At 39.7% G+C, this 20,640-nt stretch overlaps 1 protein-coding gene across 2 annotated transcripts in view; it reads left to right on the top strand.

The window, feature by feature from the left end:
- bsnb (bassoon (presynaptic cytomatrix protein) b) overlaps positions 1-20,640 on the top strand; it is a 64,605-nt gene that overhangs the window by 589 nt on the left and 43,376 nt on the right. For both annotated transcript variants that reach the window (XM_034083045.1, XM_034083043.1), the window contains exon 2: positions 6,724-7,114. In XM_034083045.1, coding sequence (XP_033938936.1) covers positions 6,724-7,114 — 391 coding nt within the window. The remainder of the gene's footprint in view (positions 1-6,723; positions 7,115-20,640) is intronic.

Consider the following 20,640-nt stretch of genomic DNA (forward strand, 5'->3'; position numbering starts at 1 on the left):
TATAGCGTTCAATAGGGATTTTTACGCCCGTTTTCACGGTGTCTGTCCTCAGGCAACAGTGGCTAAGTATCATTACTGAATGAGCGACATTTTTCTCCTCATAGCGATCAAGTAGCCTAAATATGAGTATTTCGGAATGGATCTGAAAAGATATGCCCCCCATAGTTTCACGTGATACATTAGAAATGTAAATGATTCAAAGTGCTCTTGATCTCTCACGTTGAATGCCTCACTCGCCACATGTTCATTTCCTGAACATGCCTCGACATGAAAACCAGTAAATACAGAGTCATCCTAGGAAATTACCTTTCTGACGTGTTGTAGGGTGACAGTGCTACCATCAGACAGCGTCATTACAGGACTGTAACGCATAGCTGCCTCATTCATTCATCAGCACTGAAATCAAATCAATATGCAGCAGCTAGTGGAAATTGTTTCTCACCACTATACAGGACAGAAAGAGGGAGATTTCTGCTAAAACAGTGCCGTTGCATCCCTCTGAGGAATCCAGACACTGAGCCCAGACATATTAACATTTATGAGTGACTTGAGTGACAATATGTCCATTATTTTTGCAGTTAAATGTAAAAACTCCTCAATTTTCCTATTACAAGACAATCAGAATAACTTCAACGCAAATCCAGCCCATATCATCAGTTTAATCACACATAGTAGCCTGTGTGTGTAGTGGGGGGGGGTGGGGGGGGGATTTGATATTGCCTTACAGTTCAACAGCTGTAGACCTATACACAGTCAGACACACAGCTGCGTCTGGGATTTGCCACACCTGCACACAGTCTCTCACTACTTACCATTTTGAACCTTCCATCCAAGGTGCATGGGTACATTTCTTCACGCTACATCCAAGGCTAACATTCAAACCATTTTTGGGGAAAATCTATCCTGCCTGATATGTCATTAAATTACATAGTGATTGTAACATACAATGTGGAGCTGTTCGGATGTTCAGCTACTGTAAAATTGTAAACCAATAATAATGTTTAGCTTTGTATATGTAAAAAAGCACTCCGTTTATCCACTGAGAAGCAGGTTTAATTTCTCTGTCATATCTTGATTTCTTGATTAAGATGGTTAGGAAGTGAGAGAGAGACAGTAATCATGTGGCTGATGGAAATAGGTTTCCTAAGATCAGGGCCCCCACACACCGTCTGAATCTTTCCCTACAAAGAACTTGCGAGAGTGAGAAACAATGAGACGGCGGCAGTGCTGAGACTGTAGATATGAGACTTTCATCTTAATTAAAATGAGTTGCTGCATTTTATGAATGTGCCTATTAATATGAATGGGGACATAATGTGCTATATATATCCATACTCAGAAGTGGTTTGCATACAGGCAGTTCTATATGATATTTTATTCATGGCAGTCAAAGAGCTTTATCTGAGCCCATAGGGACTCGATCAAGCAAAGAAAGTCAAAGTCATAGCCTTCTGCTCCACAAAGCAATACAATGTTTATTTATTATCTAACCATAATAGCTTTGACAACATCCCGAACTGATGACCAGAACTGACGAACATTCAGAATTGTAAGAAATAATGAATTGTGTTGAACGCAGCTCCAAACATTTCCTATGTTTTCAACAAGCTAAAAAAGGAGCCACTTGTACATTATTGTCTCATTGTTTCCTGTCTAACAACCAAATTAGTGAAGCGCGGTACATCCACCATCATGTACTTTATATTACAAAGTGCTAAAAGCTACTTCATGCAGTCTTTCCAAACAATTTAAATAATCAAGTAATGAAAATCGATATAAATCAAAAGTCCATTACAAACCTGAAGAAATCTGTAGTTCATTCAACCCATGAAAATGATGATACAGTCATGCTCTGAGACAGAGTGAGCGAACAGTATGCCCTCATGATTAATTTACCTTCAGCAATGAGAGCATTGAGCACTAGGTAGCCAACACATAGCAAATGGTTATCACAACAAATAATGCAGAACCGGATCTTATTATTTATGAGGTTATGACAGCCCTAGGATACAGAAAAAGAAATGACTATATGAGTCATTGGCAGTGTAGCATTACTGTCAAGGTGTCTACAGATTGACACTTTAATTTAATAGGAAAACGCCTGTTAAAGCTTAATTATTCTTTCAATGCATGTTACATGTTGGGATTTCAGTGGAGTTTTGTGTCACAGTGACGACAAATGCTTCAACTTGTTCTGCTTTTATTGAATGTGTGTATTTGATGTAAGCTGAACCAGTGCGACATACTTCCACCGTGTGTGTTATCATCTCAGACCGTAGATGGTCCATACCAGTACTAAACCATGGCTAAGTATGAACTCTGCTCCTCTCCCTTGTGCCGCTCTGTGTATGTTGGCCGAATGGAAACAGTGATTTGTGTAGTTAGAGGTGCACCCAACCCAAGTGGGTGCTGTTCATTACATTAGAGACAGAGCTAAGAATACGATTCCACGAGATAAAAACCTACCCAACAGTCTTTGAGAAACCCAGATGGTTGTTTAACAACGCTGTTCTGAATGTGTCTCCAGAATCCTCGAAGACTCTGTGACCATCTGGATGGAAAGAAAATATGTTATCTGATGCACCATAAAAAGATCCTCAACTCAATTTGCAACTACTTTTCCTAACATTTCGTACATGTCATGAGTCTTTACTCAATACAACCATAATGTTCATCTATTATTGTGTATGTTAGACACATCAACATACCAATATAAATCTGTCTTTGTTTCATGATATCCACATTCAGCAAAGACATTCTGGCTACTATCTGATTAGGAATAATAATTGCAACTCGGGAAACAAAAGAAGACATATTTGTATGGTGCTGTGGGTGGGATACATGTTTTTCCAGATGGTTAGAAGACTCTAAAGTTTCTGAAAATGTCTTCAGAACAGCAGTAATTCTTCTAAAATGTCTATAAAAGTTTACCAGCTTTTTAAATGTTTTTTAGAAATTAAAACTTTGACTTTAATGTACAATAAATAAGAGGCACAAACCTTATCTAAATGACACACACCATCAAACAAAACATAGCTGTAACACACAGCGTGTCTGCTATCTTTTGGGATCCTTATTGTGATTGTATGTAGCCTGCTTTAAGTGACGAGCCTTTTCTTAATGTGTCGCACTGCAGGTGGGAGATTCAAAGTTTCAGCACAGCTCCTGCATTTGCATTTGACCAACATGGTCTCTCCCTCAGCCATGTTCGACTGCTCATCAATACTTTTTCAAGAGTTTGCCAAACCTGTCCAATTTGAAATGATAAATTAGCAGCAAATAAGTACAAATTAGAAGTGCATTGGCTTTCAACACCCATGTTCACCTCTGTCAGAGAATGCAATAATTAGTTTAATGAATATTGGAACAGCATTGACTTGGGTCTATTTTTCATAGCCTCTGTCCAAGGTTTGGCTATACGAAGAAAATAAAACACATTAGCTTTGTTTCTGATTCCTTTCCATTTAGTTTGAATGCAGCACCAACAAGGTGTTTGCTGCTAACAACATCAACTAAAAACCAGTTCTTTAAAAATAATGCTTTTTTCATCATGTTTGACAGAAATCACATAGATATGTTTTACTTTCTTACTTTCAGTCGGGTAACAGGAGCTAATAACGAAACACCGTAAAACATTAAATCCTTTGTCTAACAAGTAATGTGTCCATCAGCCACAGCATGTCAACAATATAATTCAACCCACTGAATATTATAAAGCCAGGTGTATTTCCCTCAGGGGCTAATCATTACCTCTTTCCATTTTACTTCCAAAAAGATTATAGTCACTGACATTCTTCACACCTAAATCGATGAGCATTTCATGTGGATGTATTCTCTACGTGATGCCTTTAATGCGCACATGGCCCTCACAAACAAACGATGCATTCAAACATGTTCTTATGCATCCACTACATCTGTGGTTTGACCTTCCCATATTATTAAATGGATGACTGGATATACGTTTCACTCAGAAGCCAGAGATACAAATCAATAAGAAACGTATAGAATCTCCATTGTAGGGATACTGATAAACTGTGTCAGTACTGTCTAATATTTTCCTTTTATATTTCCCTGACATATTTGACAAGTCACATGCATTACATTACATGTCACTTGTTAGACGCTTTTATCCAAAGTGACTTACATACATTCAATACTGTGGGCAATCCCCACAGGAGCAATTTGGGGTGAAGTGTCTTGCCCAGGGACACAACGACATGCTGACTGCAGTGGGGTTTGAACCTGTGCTCCCCTGATCCGAACACCAACGCACTAACCCACTGTGCCACACGCCTCCGCCAATGTTTTTTAAAGAATAAGGGATCTGTACAAATCGTTTTTTTAAGTAACCAGTTGTTGATAGTTAAGTTAACCCCTTCGGCACCTTGTACCAGCCAGTACTTTGATTTACGCCCTCAGAGTTGCTATTGTCAGTAACAACCTGGTATTGGTGCAGTGCTGCCGGAGGATACTAGAGTAATGGGCCCACATGTCTGCTGAGATTTTAATGAACATAACTTTGGTTTAATCTTTCCTTGTTCAAATTGAAATGGATTTTACAATTACTTTTTGATCAACGTTTTTATGTCAGGAACAGGAGAGGCTCAGATGCTGGCCTGTAAAATGTTGGGTATCTTGCCAAATAGGAAATAGTTACCTTCTCTTTCAGCTTTATAAAATCTGCTACTCATAAATTCACATTTTTAGTATATCCATCTGTGAGATGTGACTCTAAAGCTTTTACTGTATTTGGAACCACTCTCCAAACTATCCCAATGAGAAATGTTTATTGACTTTTCCGTACCTGCTTGGTCCCACCTGTCCAGTCTGACAATGCCAAAACATATGTTCAAATTATGATGTCCAGTGTGTGCCTATTAACACAACAAGAGTTTATACACTTTATGCATCATTTCTCAAAATGTTGACCTTTAATTGTCACTTACACCTGGAGCTCCCATTACAAGACTTTGCCAACGTAGAAACCCTTTGCTATCCACTTCTATCCAGGAAACTATTTCTCTAGAAACAATGCCACACGTTGATCAGAGGTCAGTAGCTTTAACAGTATCCTCTCACAGCAGGAAAGCGCCGGTCAGCACAGTGTCAGTGTATAAAACCCAGTTGCGCCTGTGTTGAACAGTCCAGTGATGGTATGAAGAGTGCAGGTTTTCCTGATGGGCTCACGACTGTGAACACGGGACTCTGTGGAGAGTGGAATAATGTCGGAGTTGTGCAGCCTCTATCGGCTGTGACTCATAATTGCTAACAAACTCTAATATAATTCCTTTACTCCTCCATTTATTTCCAACAATCTTTTCACTGTAAATGCAGGGCTGCTGTTGAGACTGTCTGGAGGATGACGAGCATGACAAAAGGTCTGAGTTGTTATGACAGTGGAAATCCTCCATTCCTATTTCATTATTGGTACTGATGCCCGAGGGCTAAAATGAGCAAGAAAACCAAAAGTTTACAGTGCTGTTTCTGATGCACTCATTTGTTCCACCGTAAACATGTTGCTGAAAGCAAGCCAAAGAGCACTTCAAATAAACTGATAGAGGCTATATAAAATATTCAACATATGCCTCACAGTTGGCCAAGGTTTTGAGTAGTCTGATATCACCCTATGAACAACTATAACATGTTGTAATGGCATGTGGACCATGTGCATCCCACAGCTGAAGGCTTCCAAAATATACTCGTCAAGTAGAAGTACTGCTCGTTGTTGAATGTACTTTGAGATCACTGGTATGAAAAACATGGACAATTATAGTTGTGACAAAGTGTTCTCAGCGTTCTGGGACAAAGTCAGAGGTGTAGACTCAAACATTCTGTAAGTGGTGGTCAAAAAAACAAATTTCAGTATGCAAGTTCGGACATGAGTGCAAAGACTTTAGATTTACTCGTCATTTGTAAAACAATGACTTGCTCCCACCTCTCACAGGAGTGTAACCTACATTGTGCATGAAGTGTTTTAATTGCGTTTAGGATGTCGGATGAACTGTTGTGCTGTTTGGAGAGAATTGTCTAAAGGGTTTTGCAATGTGTGAACTCGTAAAGGACACATATTTGTGTTTCCACTTGTTAAATCTCCTTCTATTCAGCTTTTCAGCTAAAATCCTGAAAGTTGGGTAAATAAATTCCACATTGTTATAAATAAAAGTGTTATGTGATATAAAAATAAAACAATGACAAAAATAACACTAGCAAAAAAATGGGAAAAGTACCCCCCAGTAAAGTGACCATAAAGTCAGGAGTCACGTCATGCATTATAACATTTCTTCTCAGAGCCACTAACCGAGAAATGCATTATCTCCAAATGAAGGCAGGACATTATGTCTCGGAGCCACGGACTAAGTGTGGGCGGGGCAGCTTCTTTCCATCTGAGCAAACTGCATGTCTCGCCAAGAGTGAGGCTAAAGCAACCATGTGGCGCTCTGCAGATGTCTCCCTTAGTAATGACAAACAGAGCTATCAGAGGCTCTGGAGCTGCATCCTACTGTAAGGTGTTTTGAAAGGGTAAGAAAGCCTCCTTCACTTTTGTAAGTGAGGGCACTTAACATGTGTCCTAGGTAGGGGTGATATCAGGTAGAAGCTAAAACATGAAACCTTGGACATTTGCGCCCTATAAACTAGGACTAGGCAGTGTCTGCCACAGAATGAGGATTTGTGTATTGATTTGAGGATTGAATCCATTGTCACTCTCCTTATCATTCCTTCCAGACCACCCCCGTCAGACCCAGGCCCTAAAGCAGGAGTCCAGAGTGGTCATGGGACAGGGGACCGGTTGGCCTCCCACGACACTCATCAGCATGCCGCCCCTCAAGGAGAGCAGGGCCAGGGTCATGTGGCGCGGAAGAGTCTGCATGTGGATGTGGGGAGCAGCAGGACGGGGCGGTCCCCCTGTGTGTCCCCGGACAGAGGCAGCGTGCCCACATCCCCTTACTCTGTGCCACAAATTGCACCTATGCCTAGCAGCAAGCTGTGCCCGGTCTGCAAAACCACCGACCTGACGGGCAGCGGGGACGACAAGCCGACCTACAACACCTGCACTCAGTGCTGCTCCATGGTGTGCAACCAGTGCGGCTTCAACCCCAACCCGCACCTCACAGAGGTAAGTAGTGCGTTCACAAGATGATACAATTGTAGGGACATTCTTCACATTTTCCCAAGTTACTTTTATTAGTTGTATTTGTCCTTGTCAGGTCACTGCACATTTCTGCTAGCGTTATAGTGTTTTGTATGCCTCTTCTGAAATCTATGTAGAGCTCTTTAGATTGTAAACACTTCATCAATGGTGTCAGACTTATGGAATATATCATGTTAGCTTAATCACTGAGTATTTTAAACCTTTTGCTTTATAAAAACAATGTCTACATGTAAGGATCTTCAACAGTGTGATCTTGCCACAGCCAGCCCCCAGTACTTGGCAGGTAGCAGGTGCTAATTTCATACCCTGCCTAGTTTCATAGTAGCTTTCGCCACAAACAACCTAATACATAAATATGATATACATATTATGTGGGACAGGTCATCAGTATCACTCTGCCCTGAATTACAGACACAGCCAGCATCTGCCATTGTGCATTCATGTGGAAAACAAAAACATCTAAAACAATACCACCAAATGGCAAAAACACTAAAACAAAGCTGCTGTACAATTGAGTGCACAAACAGATTCAGAATGAATTCAGCCATACCGTATTCATTTAATTTCAAACCTTTATTTAACCAGATTGGTCCCATTGAGATCATAGATCTCTTTTTCAAGGGAGACCTGCAGCATATAGGTTCCACATGAAACATAAAACAATAAAGGACATTATACATTATATTTACAGGATACATAGTTATAGACATTTACAAGTGCCCATTGTATCAGCAAGCATTTCATTTGGCCTAGCTTTAAAAACATGCAGAGGAATGAGATTGCTCAGTTTCAATTCTTGCTGAAGATTGTTCCAAGCAAGTGGAGCTGCGCACATAAAAGCTGTCTTACCTAAGACAGTCCTTGCTCTTGGCACATCTAACAAGACTACATCATGTGACCTCAGACAATAGCTGCTTGCAACTCTCTGTGTTATGAGAGAGCAGATATAATATGGGAGTTTACCCAACAAAGCTTTATAGATAAAAGTGTACCAATGACTGAGCCTCCGTACAGAGAGTGATGGTAAACCTGCCTTGGTATACAGTGTACAGTAATGTGTAAGCGCTTTACAATTTGTGACAAATCTCAGTGCACTGTGATACGCAGCATCTAACTTGACCAGGCAATGGGCAGGTGCATTCATATAGACCAGATCCCCATAGTCCAGCACAGGTAAAAAGGTCACAGTGACTAGCCTTTTCCTGGCCTCAAGCGAGAAACAGGACTTGTTTCTGAAAAAGAACCCTAGCCTAACCCTCAGTTTTTTTAGCAGGTTATTGACATGAAGTTTAAAAGAGAGACAATCATCAAGCCAGATACCAAGGTATTTGTAACAGGCAACAACTTCAAGTGTTGTTCCTTGCGTAGTTACAATATCTAAAACAGGCTCTGGTGTCTTTTTAGCTTTTGAAAAGAGCATTACCTTGGTTTTATCCACATTTAAAAGAAGCTTTAATTCAGAGAACTGAGTCTGAATAGTGTTAAAAACAGCTTGTAATTTAACAACAGCCTCCTTAATGGAGGGACCTGCACAGTCCATCACGGTATCATCCGCATAAAAATTTAAAGTAGCTTCATCCACATTATCACCTACGCTGTTAATATATATGGAGAATAAAAGTGGTCCTAAAACAGAACCTTGTGGTACACCATTAGAAATGTTTAACCACTCAGAAGACAGTCCATCAAAATGAACACATTGGGACCTTTCAGAGAGGTAGTTCACAAACCACCCCACTGTATGGCTGGACATGCCAATACTGAGTAGCCTCTGCTTTAAAATGCGATGATCAACGGTGTCAAATGCTTTGGAAAGGTCAATAAACAGAGCTGCACAACTCTGCTTATTATCTAAAATAGTAGTAATGTCATTTACCACTTTCATTGTCGCAGTGATGGTGCTGTGTTTCTTTCTGAATCCTGACTGATGTTTAGACAGGATACGCTTAGTGAGTGAACAAGTAAAGGAGTTTTTATGTATAAATATACATAAAAACTCCTTTACTTGTTCACTCACTAAGCGTTCGAGCACCTTAGCCAGAACTGACAATTTAGAGATTGGCCTATAGTTATTTAAAATAGTTGCCTCCACTCCTTTCAGTAAAGGCAAGACATAAGCAGACTTCCATACTTTTGGAATTGTGTTCGTGCTGAGGGAGAGGTTAAAAAGAGTAGTGAGAGGTGGAGCAATAAAATCTGCAGCTATCTTTAAAAAGAAAGGTTCTACGTTGTCCGGGCCAGCCGGTTTCCTAGGATCTAACTTGGATAATGCTTCATGAACAATACCAATAGTTAAAGGAGTACAACTGAAAGGGTTTTCCAGACCACATTGTTCACAGTCAAGGATTGGAGCGTTCACAGGAGCCACACAGCCAAACAGAGAGCCACAAGACACAAAATGCTCATTAAAGCAATTTAGCATAGTAGCCCTGTCTGATATAGTGCCAGATGCTGTGGTAAGGCACGGAGGTAGCTCATTTGGGATATCACCAGTGGAAATCGATTTTATGGCTTTCCAAAATTTCCTAGGATTATTCAGGTTTTCTGTGGTAACCGACAAATAGTACTTTGATTTAGCACTTTTTATTTGAGATGTGAAGCTATTTCTTAGCTGCCTAAAACGTAGCCATTCTACCTCTGAGCCTGATTTCCTAGCCTTCGCCCAAGCATTATTTCTCTCATGAAGTAGACTGGACAGCTCAGCAGAAAACCAGGGATTGTTTCGTCCCTTCACTCTAAATTTACGCAGAGGTGCATGTCTATCTATAATTTTCATAAAACCAAGATAAAAATAAGACCATGCAGTTTCTACATCAGCACACAAATTGATTCTACCCCAATCAAAATCAAACAGATCATGTAAAAAACCCTGCTCCACAAAGTGTTTTTTGTCTCTCTTTGTGATGATACGTGGTTTAAGCTTTTGGACCTTAGTGTCCCTAATTGTGGCTACAACACAGTGGTCACTCACATCATTAGCAAATACTCCCACAGAGGAGTATTTATGTCGAACATTTGTTAAAATTAGATCAATTAAGGAGGATTTATTTGGGGACTTAATATTTGGGCGAGTAGGACTGTCTATAATCTGGGTAAAATTCAATGAGGTACACAGGTTTTTAAAATCCTCTGACACAGAAGTTAACCAGTCCCAATTAAAATCACCAAGCAGCACTATTTCCTTGTAGGAAAGTTGTGATAACAGTTTTGCCAAAGACGATAAAGAGTCCTTGACAGCCGAAGGGGCCCTGTAGCAGCCCACCACCATGAGCTGTTGACCCTTTGTTACCTCAATATTCACGGCTAAAAATTCTAGCTGTTTACTAACAGATTTGGAAACCATATTAGTTACACAAAACTTATTTTTCACATAAATGGCAACGCCACCACCTTTTTTAGGCCGGTCAGTACGATATACACTGTAACCATTTATGTAAATGTCAGAGGCCAAAATGGATTTATCTAGCCACGTTTCTGATAAGACAATGACATCAGCATCAGTCGAACTCGCCCAAATACGGACAAAATCTAATTTAGGTAACAGACTACGCACATTTAAATGAATTAAACCTAGCCCAGATCTAGATATAAAATCAGCAGGAGTAGCTATTTGACTAATACTGCTCGGTGGACCGACTGTATTAAGGACTGCCTGGAGGCTCTATGACGATGATTTACCAACAAATGGTTTTCTGAATGAAACGTTATAAAATCTAAATATTTTACAAACCTGTTCACAGACAACCGGGATATTATAAGTCCTTGTGATTGTGATCAGGCAGACGAATCCTGCTTTAGAATAGGAGCAGGCGTTTTTATGTCAGGATTATTTACTCCAACCTTATTTCCCCAATGTGGAGCAACACTCTTGTACAGTATATAAAAAACATGTATATTGACTGTACCGCACATTATACAGATCTGTTTTAAGGCTTGCCGTTTTTAATTGTTGATGTGCTCCCTCCCTACGGTAGGATAGGATGCCCATTCATAGCATAGCGGATGGTGTTCAGGGAGGCTGTATGAGAAAAAATGACGTCAGAGCCTACCTTATATATTATAAAGCATCTTCATATGAACAGGAAGGTCTCTCAAAGCAAGTGTACATTTAAAAGGATGTTGTTTATTGTGGGGGATTCAGGTGCTTCAGTTTGGTTTCACTTGTTCAGTGGTAATTATTTTCTTATTGACATTTGTGAGTAATGTCGTTGATGACTATTGTCGGCTGTGACTGGCTCGCAGGCTGGCTCGCGCCAACTGGAACTGAGCTGGATGTAAGTTAGTCTCACGTTGATTGAGAGCTGTGAACCTTTAACTCGAGCCATTGTTTACCTTGATTGATGAAGTGTTTCATGATGTGGTTAGCTCATGATCTTTAAACCCAGAATGAATGATTATCACACAGTGTTGTGCCCAGTAACATATTGGACAATTCATAATAGCTGTAATGAATTGTAGGACCTCATCTTAAAGCAAGGGTTATGTTCTTCTCTCGCTGATGTTCATAGTCAATGCACACAACCCTTAAACAAAGCTCTATCCATCCTTCCTTCCTGTCAGGCACTAGTGAGCGTCCAAATCATGCCCAGAGCCTCTCCAAAACAAAGCTTTTTATAACGCAGCCAAACGCACCACATCCTCCCATCGTTCACAATCATTCACATGCACCTAAACAGTCATCACCATTAATATGTAGCTCTTGCCTTCATCCTAAAATAAATGACTTCTCTAATTTGAATTAGTCTATGCTTCAGTTACTGTGACTCAAGTGCGGCTGTGTCACAAAGTTTCACATCAACTCCAGTGAGTCATGTTGCAAATTGTAGCCACGATGCAATGTCAGTTAAGCTGGCCTCCAGGCTATCAGAGCAACTGTAGACTGAGTTAATACCAGGATTTAGGGAGCACATGTTAAAAAATGTGTTGTGGATGCATGCATTTGTATGTAAGTGTGTGTTTGTATGCAGGCTGTGTATAAGAGTGGAGACTTTGCAAGGTTGCAGTAGATGTAAGGACTAGAAAGAATAGCGCGGACCAAAGCGGAGACAGACTGCAGAGGATAGATCGTGGCAGGGAGTGAAAGGGAGCATGGCAGTACAGGGAACGGCGGAGGTGGATTTTATCTTTTTTTTTTCAGCTCAGCCTTTTTGTCAGATGCTGGCAGGGAGAGAGACTCTGAGGGAAAGCGTTCAGCCTCTGGAGACCTGAAGATTTACCCCCATAACCTACTTAGCATGGATTGGGCTCTTGCCTCACTGCAGCAGATCAAACACAGCCTTATCACTCAGCAGTGAAACTGATGATGGCCACATTGTTGCTGATCAAGGTGACGATAATTAAAGTCACTCTGATGGTGAGGACAAGAAGAGAGAAGCAAGCTAAGAAAGTTGAAGTGAAAGTGTCTGTTCTAAGCAGGATCAGATGTTGTTTTGCGTGGAGACAGACTTTCAGGATTTTTAAGGATTACACTTGTTTTTTGTGAAAAATCACCTGTTGCATTTTTTAATAACGACAGTATCCTATTGAAATCAGTTGAATGATTGTCTCCTGATTAAAACAAGGGCTCAGTTCCCTTTGTCAGCTGCATTACAAATAGTTTACAGACACTGATTGAACTGTGCCGGATTACAGAGATAAAATGAGCAAAATCTGTTACTGAAGAGGATTTCCCTTCAAATGACAGAACGATGGCAGTGCTGATTAAAATGTTCATAACCGAGGGCGATTTCCATTTTTGGATATTTTACATTATGCTTATTCACCACAAAGTCCCAAATGAATCTCCAGCTTTGCATCAAAAGTATAAATTCGATAAAAAGAATTTCCCCCTTTTTTACATTTAGCAAGAAGGCGATTCACAGCGGGATTTGTCATGTAACAGAATCATGTAACATTGTGTGAGCAATGACAACAGATGTTGAAATACAAGTTGATGCCGTGTTAAACTACTTGAATAAGGGAATGCAATTTATAGAGATGTAAACAATGAGCAATGGGTGTTGTGCCACAGTATGTTAAAGGGCTGTCAGTAAACCTGAGTTGACGAGATTTATTTAGACATGTTGGCTCTGAACGTGCAAGCAATCAAACATGTCATCTTGTGCGTTCGGTGCGGATGACGTAGAAGACAGAAACAGAGGGATACAGAATAAAAGAGCAAAGGCATCATCATAAATGAACTATAAGAGTATTCACGCGTTGCAACACTAAATGATTCAGCCCCAATACAAAAATAAATCAAAGAAATATTCTGGGGCAATTTTGAGAAGAAAGTGTTTCTCTTTGCAGTTTGATTTGCTTCTCCATGATGAAGGCATATGCATTGCAAAAGCACACTGCAGATGGATTAAAAAACGAGTTGAACTTCTTATTAGTTTTCTTTGAAAAGTGCCTTCGAACTGCTTCTTTTATCCAGAAATCCCACACACTAAACAAGACTAGTTTTCAGCAAATGCTCCCACACAAAATACTCTTTTTATATATCTGCCTCCCCGATCAAAATACATTTATATCAGTTATGTGGTCACTGTTTTTTTTACTCCAACATACACTATTTTACATTCAAACATTATAAACTTCAGTCCAAAAACAAATTCGTATGTTGTTGTTCAAGCTTTATTTATTTATCTTTTTTTTTAAATATTGTAATAGTTCTCAGCCGACTCAGCCGTTCTCCTCAGATGTGCAGAGCATTTTAGCGTCTTTCAGCTAATTGGTTTTGCTTGAATGGTCCGCAACTTTAATAATGTCTAGCTGGTGAACATAGTGGAGCGTTTAGCAGCTAAAGAGGTAGAGTGCACGTTAGACCTACATTTGACATGTGGCCAGACATGCTATTCGACATAATGCAAATGTTGTTCTGTGTCTACTCGACGTGTTCTTCGGCATCAGTTTGCTTAAAGGTGGGGTAGGTAATTTTGGATAAATCAGCTCGAGTGCGCTACGATTTGAAAATACACAGCCAGAACAAATCTGCCACTTCCTTACAGAGCCCCTCCTCCAACACACACGAACGCGCACATGACCAATGAGGGCACGAGGCTGACAGGCAGGTAGGCCATCCAGTTATTTTAGCCGGCCCGGCTAAAATGATTGGTCGTGCTTTTTACAGTACTACTGCTTCCACAGATGACGTTTTTTAATGGATTTGTTGTCAAAGCACTTAACTTGATATTCATTGCTATCGGGATGTTAAGAGCATTCCATGGAATATAACAAAAAGTGTATATCGAGCCGGTTTCTCAAACTTACCTACTCCACCTTTAAATGTTTGCCACAACAACTTAAGGTATAATTAGGTGATATGATGCCAAACTATGTGTTTACAGTTGTGCTCCCAAGGTGCAGCTTTAAGGTTGTATACATTGAATTGAGTGTAGTCCATAAATAATTTTCCACTTGCACTCTTTTTGTAAAAGTACAGTATGTATTTAGCCGTGACTAGAATCTACTGTGAGTCATTCTGTCAGCCAGTTAATCAACGCTTCAGCCCTCTCCTTCCTGCAAATGCCCAGCTGTGGGATGCAGGCTTCACGTACGACACTACTTAGTATCTCCGATAGAGACGCTGGTGCTTTAGCTGACTTGGATGTTAACGTTGCCCAAAGTTAATTTTCTCAAGCTGCTAACACCAACCTGGGAGAACGAGCTGTCCATAGCATCAGAAGTGAACCGTCATTATTTCAAAGGGTTTTTGAAAGCAACTTGATAGTCAAGGTTGTAAGTGTCTGAGGTACATTATTGATCTATGGTTGAACTTAAACTCTTCAAGACTTTAGTGCTTGCTACAAAGTGAGAGTTCCTTGAGTTTTATTGCATGCATATTCTTTATGTGACCACATTAACACAAAATTATGAGTTGTCTAATATCTTTAGAGGGTTATCAAATAATATATGAAAAAAAATAGAAATAAATATTAACAAAAAGAATGTTGTCATATCATTGAAGGATAAATCCATTACGCCTCAAGGGAGCAAGAGCCTGGTTCCTAATCCCCTCAAATGTATTCAATGTTTAGTATCAGACATTTCTAATCCACCTCTAACTCTGCGTCTTCTGGCACCGCAGATTCCACGACATTCAGATCTAGCAAAGTTGAAGACCCTAGGTTGTTGTATCGATCGCTCACCAATACTTTCATGGGCTTTACTTGTGTGAAGTTACATTTTAGCAAAGGACAGAATGGCTGATATATACAGTATGTGATGCATGAAGACAATCAGGATGGGATATCTGGTGATTTTCCTCTCACAGAAAGGTTGAAATGTTTCAAATTTGGGAAAAAGCATGGGTCCTTGAGGAAGAAGGCTTTGGTAAAATGGTATGTTTCTTTAGGGTTGAGGTTAATAATAATAATAATAATAATACATTTCATTTCGAAGCGCTTTTCCAGGTGCTCAAAGACGCTTTACAGTGGTGATAAAACATGATAAAATAGAATTAAAAAATTTATAAGAACATGATAAAATAACATTTAAAAGTTATTAAAACAGCAACACAGCATAATTCACAGATTAAAAGCCAGTCTGAAGAGGTGTGTCTTGGTCAGTGTTTTGAAAGTGGGGGGGTCAGTGCAGTCTCTGATGTGTTGGGGGGAGGTTACTGTCTGTCTTCTGCCTTGAATCTGCCTGTAAACAAAATATATATTCTGAATGGAAGTTTAATCCTTTTCTTTTTGAGGCCAACTGCTATTCATCAAAGGTTTTGCAGAAAAATTAGCCGTTTAATTATTTGTGAGGACAAAGTGAGCCGTATTTTCATTCTTGGTTTCCCACCAACAAGAGTCAGCCTGCCTGTGTGCGTCATTTGTAATTAGTTAGAAACTGAGGCCGTGGCACATAGGAATACAAATAAATCCCTCGATGAAACACATGATCCAGTATTTCAAATATATATATATTACCTATTCGATCCTATATTCACATGGATTTTACGTATATATTTATGTTAAAAAGGTTTGATTATTTTTACTCTGAAAGCATGCACATATTATGAAAACCTGAACATTTGGACTTCTTACATGACTCCTATTTTTCCTTACAAGTATGCTAGATTTACATTAGAGTACTCACTGTGTTTACATTTATTTTTATTTGAATCCAATTAGCTTTAAAACATTGAATATAAATGTGAGACGACGAACTTCTCACTCAAACTGTAAGTTAAATATATTAAATCAAAATATAGAAAGATGTCAGGGTTTTTGTGACAGCGTTATGCACAGTGCACCCCTTTGTGATGGCAGACTGGGGCGTTCAGTGGACAAACAGTGTGAACTGGGTCAGGAATCTAGCTCAATTTTGCATATACCAAAATATTTTGGAAAGAGAACTGCCAGAGAGTAAATCTAGGAGGCAGGTTTGATTATTCTCCTGTAACCCTTTGCATTTAATATCCCGGTGTGCTATAGTCCATTGTGCTCTGCTTTTCAGCAGCAAATAACAGCAACCATTACCCCTTTCAGTCTGATTGGATTCAGATGGTCCACCTGTGTCTTTTTATGTTTTATTTTGTTTACTTAGTTAAACACAATAACACTGAATAAACTCATGGAGAGCTTACTTTCTGCAACATGGTGAAAATATGGTGGTTAAAAAAATGTATATTAGAATATAAACAATGCCTGATAAGTTGATTTAATTGACAGATCTGTAAAACTGATTTTCTCCACCAGTAAACCTGCAAAAGCACCACTTGAAATCCTAGGTTTCTTGAAAATATAACATTTAGCATTAACACAATAAATACAAATGACTAATAAGTCGACCAATCGTGAAAAAGAAGGCAGCCCTAGGTAGCAGCATTTACTTTGCAGTAAATTAAACAATAAATAATTGATTTGCATTACACTGCGTAGGTGTTCATTGCATTGTGTACATCTCCTGTACCATATACCAAGATATAATGTTCCACACTTCCACTCTGCACTACTTTCCAGCATCCTCAGGAACACTGTGGCTCCCTGCGGTGCCTGATGCTGCGACAGCACAACAAACAGCATGAATGGAAAATGTATCATTTCTACTTGTCTTTTCACGCTGCTTGACAATGTTTAGGAGAAAATCAGATGTGTTTTATTGGGATTGTGCTTGTGTAGTTATTTGTAGCACTGACCTGTAGATCAGAAAGAGACACATTGACAGGAAGAGGGAAGGAGAGGCATTGTAAGGAATATCAATGTCTTCCGGCCCATTTGACTATAGGCATTGATAAACCGCTGCATTCTAAGCATCCTCAAACTGCAGTGCTCAGCTGCTGTGCGCACGGTGATGATGCATTGTGATCTTACAGACCGAGCTTCCTCTTTTGCCTGCGTTCTTGTTCGGTGAAAGTTTGATTTTGTCTTGAGGTGTTCTGTACTCAGATTTCCTAGGGAATGATGGAATGCATGATGTCTCACTCCAGTCAACAAACTGGGCAGCAACACATGGGTAACTCTGCACCTCCATCTAAAATCCCAACACAGTTTCCAAAAGCTTTTTTTTTTTTGGAAACCAAACTTTTGTTAAAACCCTTAGATGCATAAGTGGGTCTTTTTTGACCCGGTGAGGTGGTTTTCTTGAAGTATCTTTGTAATTCAATTTTTTTTATCATTTCATATTCCAGCTCAAAAAACATGTTTTGGATATCATGCCATTCAAATTTTTTATTTACATTTTAAGAAATTGTAGTTTTTGTATTACTACACCAAGCTTCCATAACGGCCCGTCCACACAGCGGCGTGCGTTGAAAGCTTCACTATTCACTTTGAATGGGGTGACGTCACTTTTCACCGAACTGCATTGTGGGAAGCGAAGCGGAGCTTTGCTGGCGTGGCTTGCTGCAAAAGTTGAGCAATGTTCAACTTTTGAAGCCTCGGCAGAAGCGTCAGCCAATCGAATCATATGCCAGTACCTTTATATATACAGTCTATGGCCAGTACAAGCTCTAGCCAATCAAACCGCTGCTTGTGTGTCAGGGGCGGGAGATTCATGTGATTGGTTGTTGGTCGAGTTTCAGACACGCCCGCCGGCAAGCTTAAAAAATTACCCGCATGCATTTCTATGGAATCCTATGGGAAAACGTATTTTTTCAAAATGTAAAAAAAAAAACATAAAATATTTCTAGTGTGAACCAAAATATAATACTAAATATTATACAAGTGATTTTTCTTAACCCTTGTGTTATGTTCACATTTCGCACCCTTTGGTAATGTTCGGGTCATATTTCAGGGTTTAAAAAAAATATAGAACCAAATTCAACGTGCACAATTCCTTATATATATTGTCTTTAACTCATTCCCCAACAATATAAATGAAATATATGATTAGTTTTTTTAATATACTCTTTGCTAGATCAAATTTAACAATGGAAGTGTCCATCGTTTTTTGTGATTAAAAATTTAATTTATGTTAAAAAAAATACACTGTAATAAAAACTAGGTTTACATTTTGCTCATGCTTTTCTAGGACACATGTAAATGAAATTTTTTTTCATTAATGTTTATTATTTTTAATCTGTCATAATAATCAAAGCCCTGAAGGAAATAAAGCAATTTATCAGCAATTGGAACACAAGAACCACACATCCAAAAGTATTTGGCTGTGAAATAGAGGGAATGAAACTTCCATATAAATTACATAGAACAGATATAAACACAAAGCAAATAAAAACAATTAACAGTCACTATTCATAAAATACAGTATATCCGAAAACTATATTGATGAAGTGACGCTGCAGAACATCATGTGAGTCAATGTCAAGTCGTTTAGGAAACACATGATGTGCAGAACTTCTTCGTGTGTATAGCTGTACTTGTTGCAGTTGCTGCATGTAGTCTGTGTCTTTGAGTCCTTTGAGGGTCCACAGGGGGTCTTTCAGAAGCTGACTGTGGGGGTCTTCTTGCGGCTGGCTGTGGGGGTCCTTCAGCGGCTGGCTGTGGGGGTCTTCCAGCAGCTGGCTCTGAGTCAAGTTCATCTTCCAATTTGCTGTCAAATTCTGAGTTTACCTCCACATTATCCTCATCTTCAGAAATGTCTTCCTGTTCCACTTCACCGTGTTCTTCTAATGCATTCCACTCACTCTCATCCATTATTAGCTCCAAGGCTCTGAGCAGAATATCTTTTGGCCATTTTGCTGGTAGATAATTGTAGTTCTGCACTACACTGTAATGTGAGGTTATGTCTCTGTTTAGTCCCTCCTCCAGCGTGCAGGTGCGAGGGGGACAGTGCGAGAACATTTAAAATGTTTATAGATTTCTGGAAGATCTAAAATGTTTAGAATGTTCTAGGATAGTTTTGTGTACACACAAAGGGTAAAGATCAAGGGAAAACAGGATCAAACAGCTTCTCTGTGCATATGATTGTGTGTGTGTGTCTTTAGTTTGTGTGTGTGTGTGTGTGTGTGTGTGTGTGTGTGTGTGTGCGTGCGTGCACGCGTGCACGCGTGCGTGCGTGCGTGTGTGTGTGTGTGTTTCTGTGTGTTTTTCTCTGTCTGTCTGTCCTGGTATTGTATCCGGGTCAGATTGACCCGAACCTCTTATGAAGGACATAAATGCGGGTGGGCAATTTTTCATAAGTGGAAAAAAATAAAAACAATTCCACATGTCCTTCACAATAAATAAGCCCCGGCCATTGAGTTTCAGGTTGAACGAAAATATCCTTATATTTTTTTTTATTCATTGAAAATGGAAATCGGGTCACTTTGACCCGAACACCACACAAAATGGCATAAAAACACATATTATTCTAATACGGGTTCTTTTTGACCCACTTATGGACGAGTGTAGGGTCCAGTCACTCGTGCATCTAAGGGTTAAACAAATTAAATACAATTTAAAAAAACATCAGGTTGGGCTTTAGGAAATTGTGATTGTGAAACCTTTTTTTTACTTATATACACTAAAAAATACCCTCGAAATTCACCGCTCATTTAAAATAATCTTAGGCGGTAGTCCAAGTTGATACAATGAAGAGTATCAGATGGTACATAAATCAGCATAAAATTCATCATGTAAATATATGTGTGCTTGTGTTTGTTGCCAAGGATGCTTTGCTCTCATTATTTGATCCATATCCAAGTCTCGGTGGGCCCTTGCTGCTAAAAGGTTCTATTTCTGGCAGCATGTTGTTGTTCTTCATGAAGCCACGTTGCTCGAGCATCCTGTTGGAAAACGGCGAGTTCTCGCAGAACAGTGGGCTCCGGTCCCTGCTTATGACCTTTGTCGTGTATCATGGTACACACACACACGCACGCACGCACGCACGCACGCACGCGCACAGACACATTTAACAAGCTAAGGCAGGCATTGGATCCATGTATGAAAGCAAGGCCGGATGCGAGCCATCAAAAATGTATTCTTGAGATGGAGATGGAAGAAGAGCGTTAGAGGGAGGGGTGTGATTCGAGAGATAAAGATAAGAAGGAAAATAATGATTGGTGAAGGAGAACAAGATGGAGGGTTGCAACAGAGAGCTGTGCGAGAAGGAGGGCAGGAGACGGAGTGTGCAGT

Source organism: Pseudochaenichthys georgianus, chromosome 5 (assembly GCF_902827115.2).
Source record: "Pseudochaenichthys georgianus chromosome 5, fPseGeo1.2, whole genome shotgun sequence".
Classification (NCBI taxonomy): Eukaryota; Metazoa; Chordata; class Actinopteri; order Perciformes; family Channichthyidae; genus Pseudochaenichthys; species Pseudochaenichthys georgianus.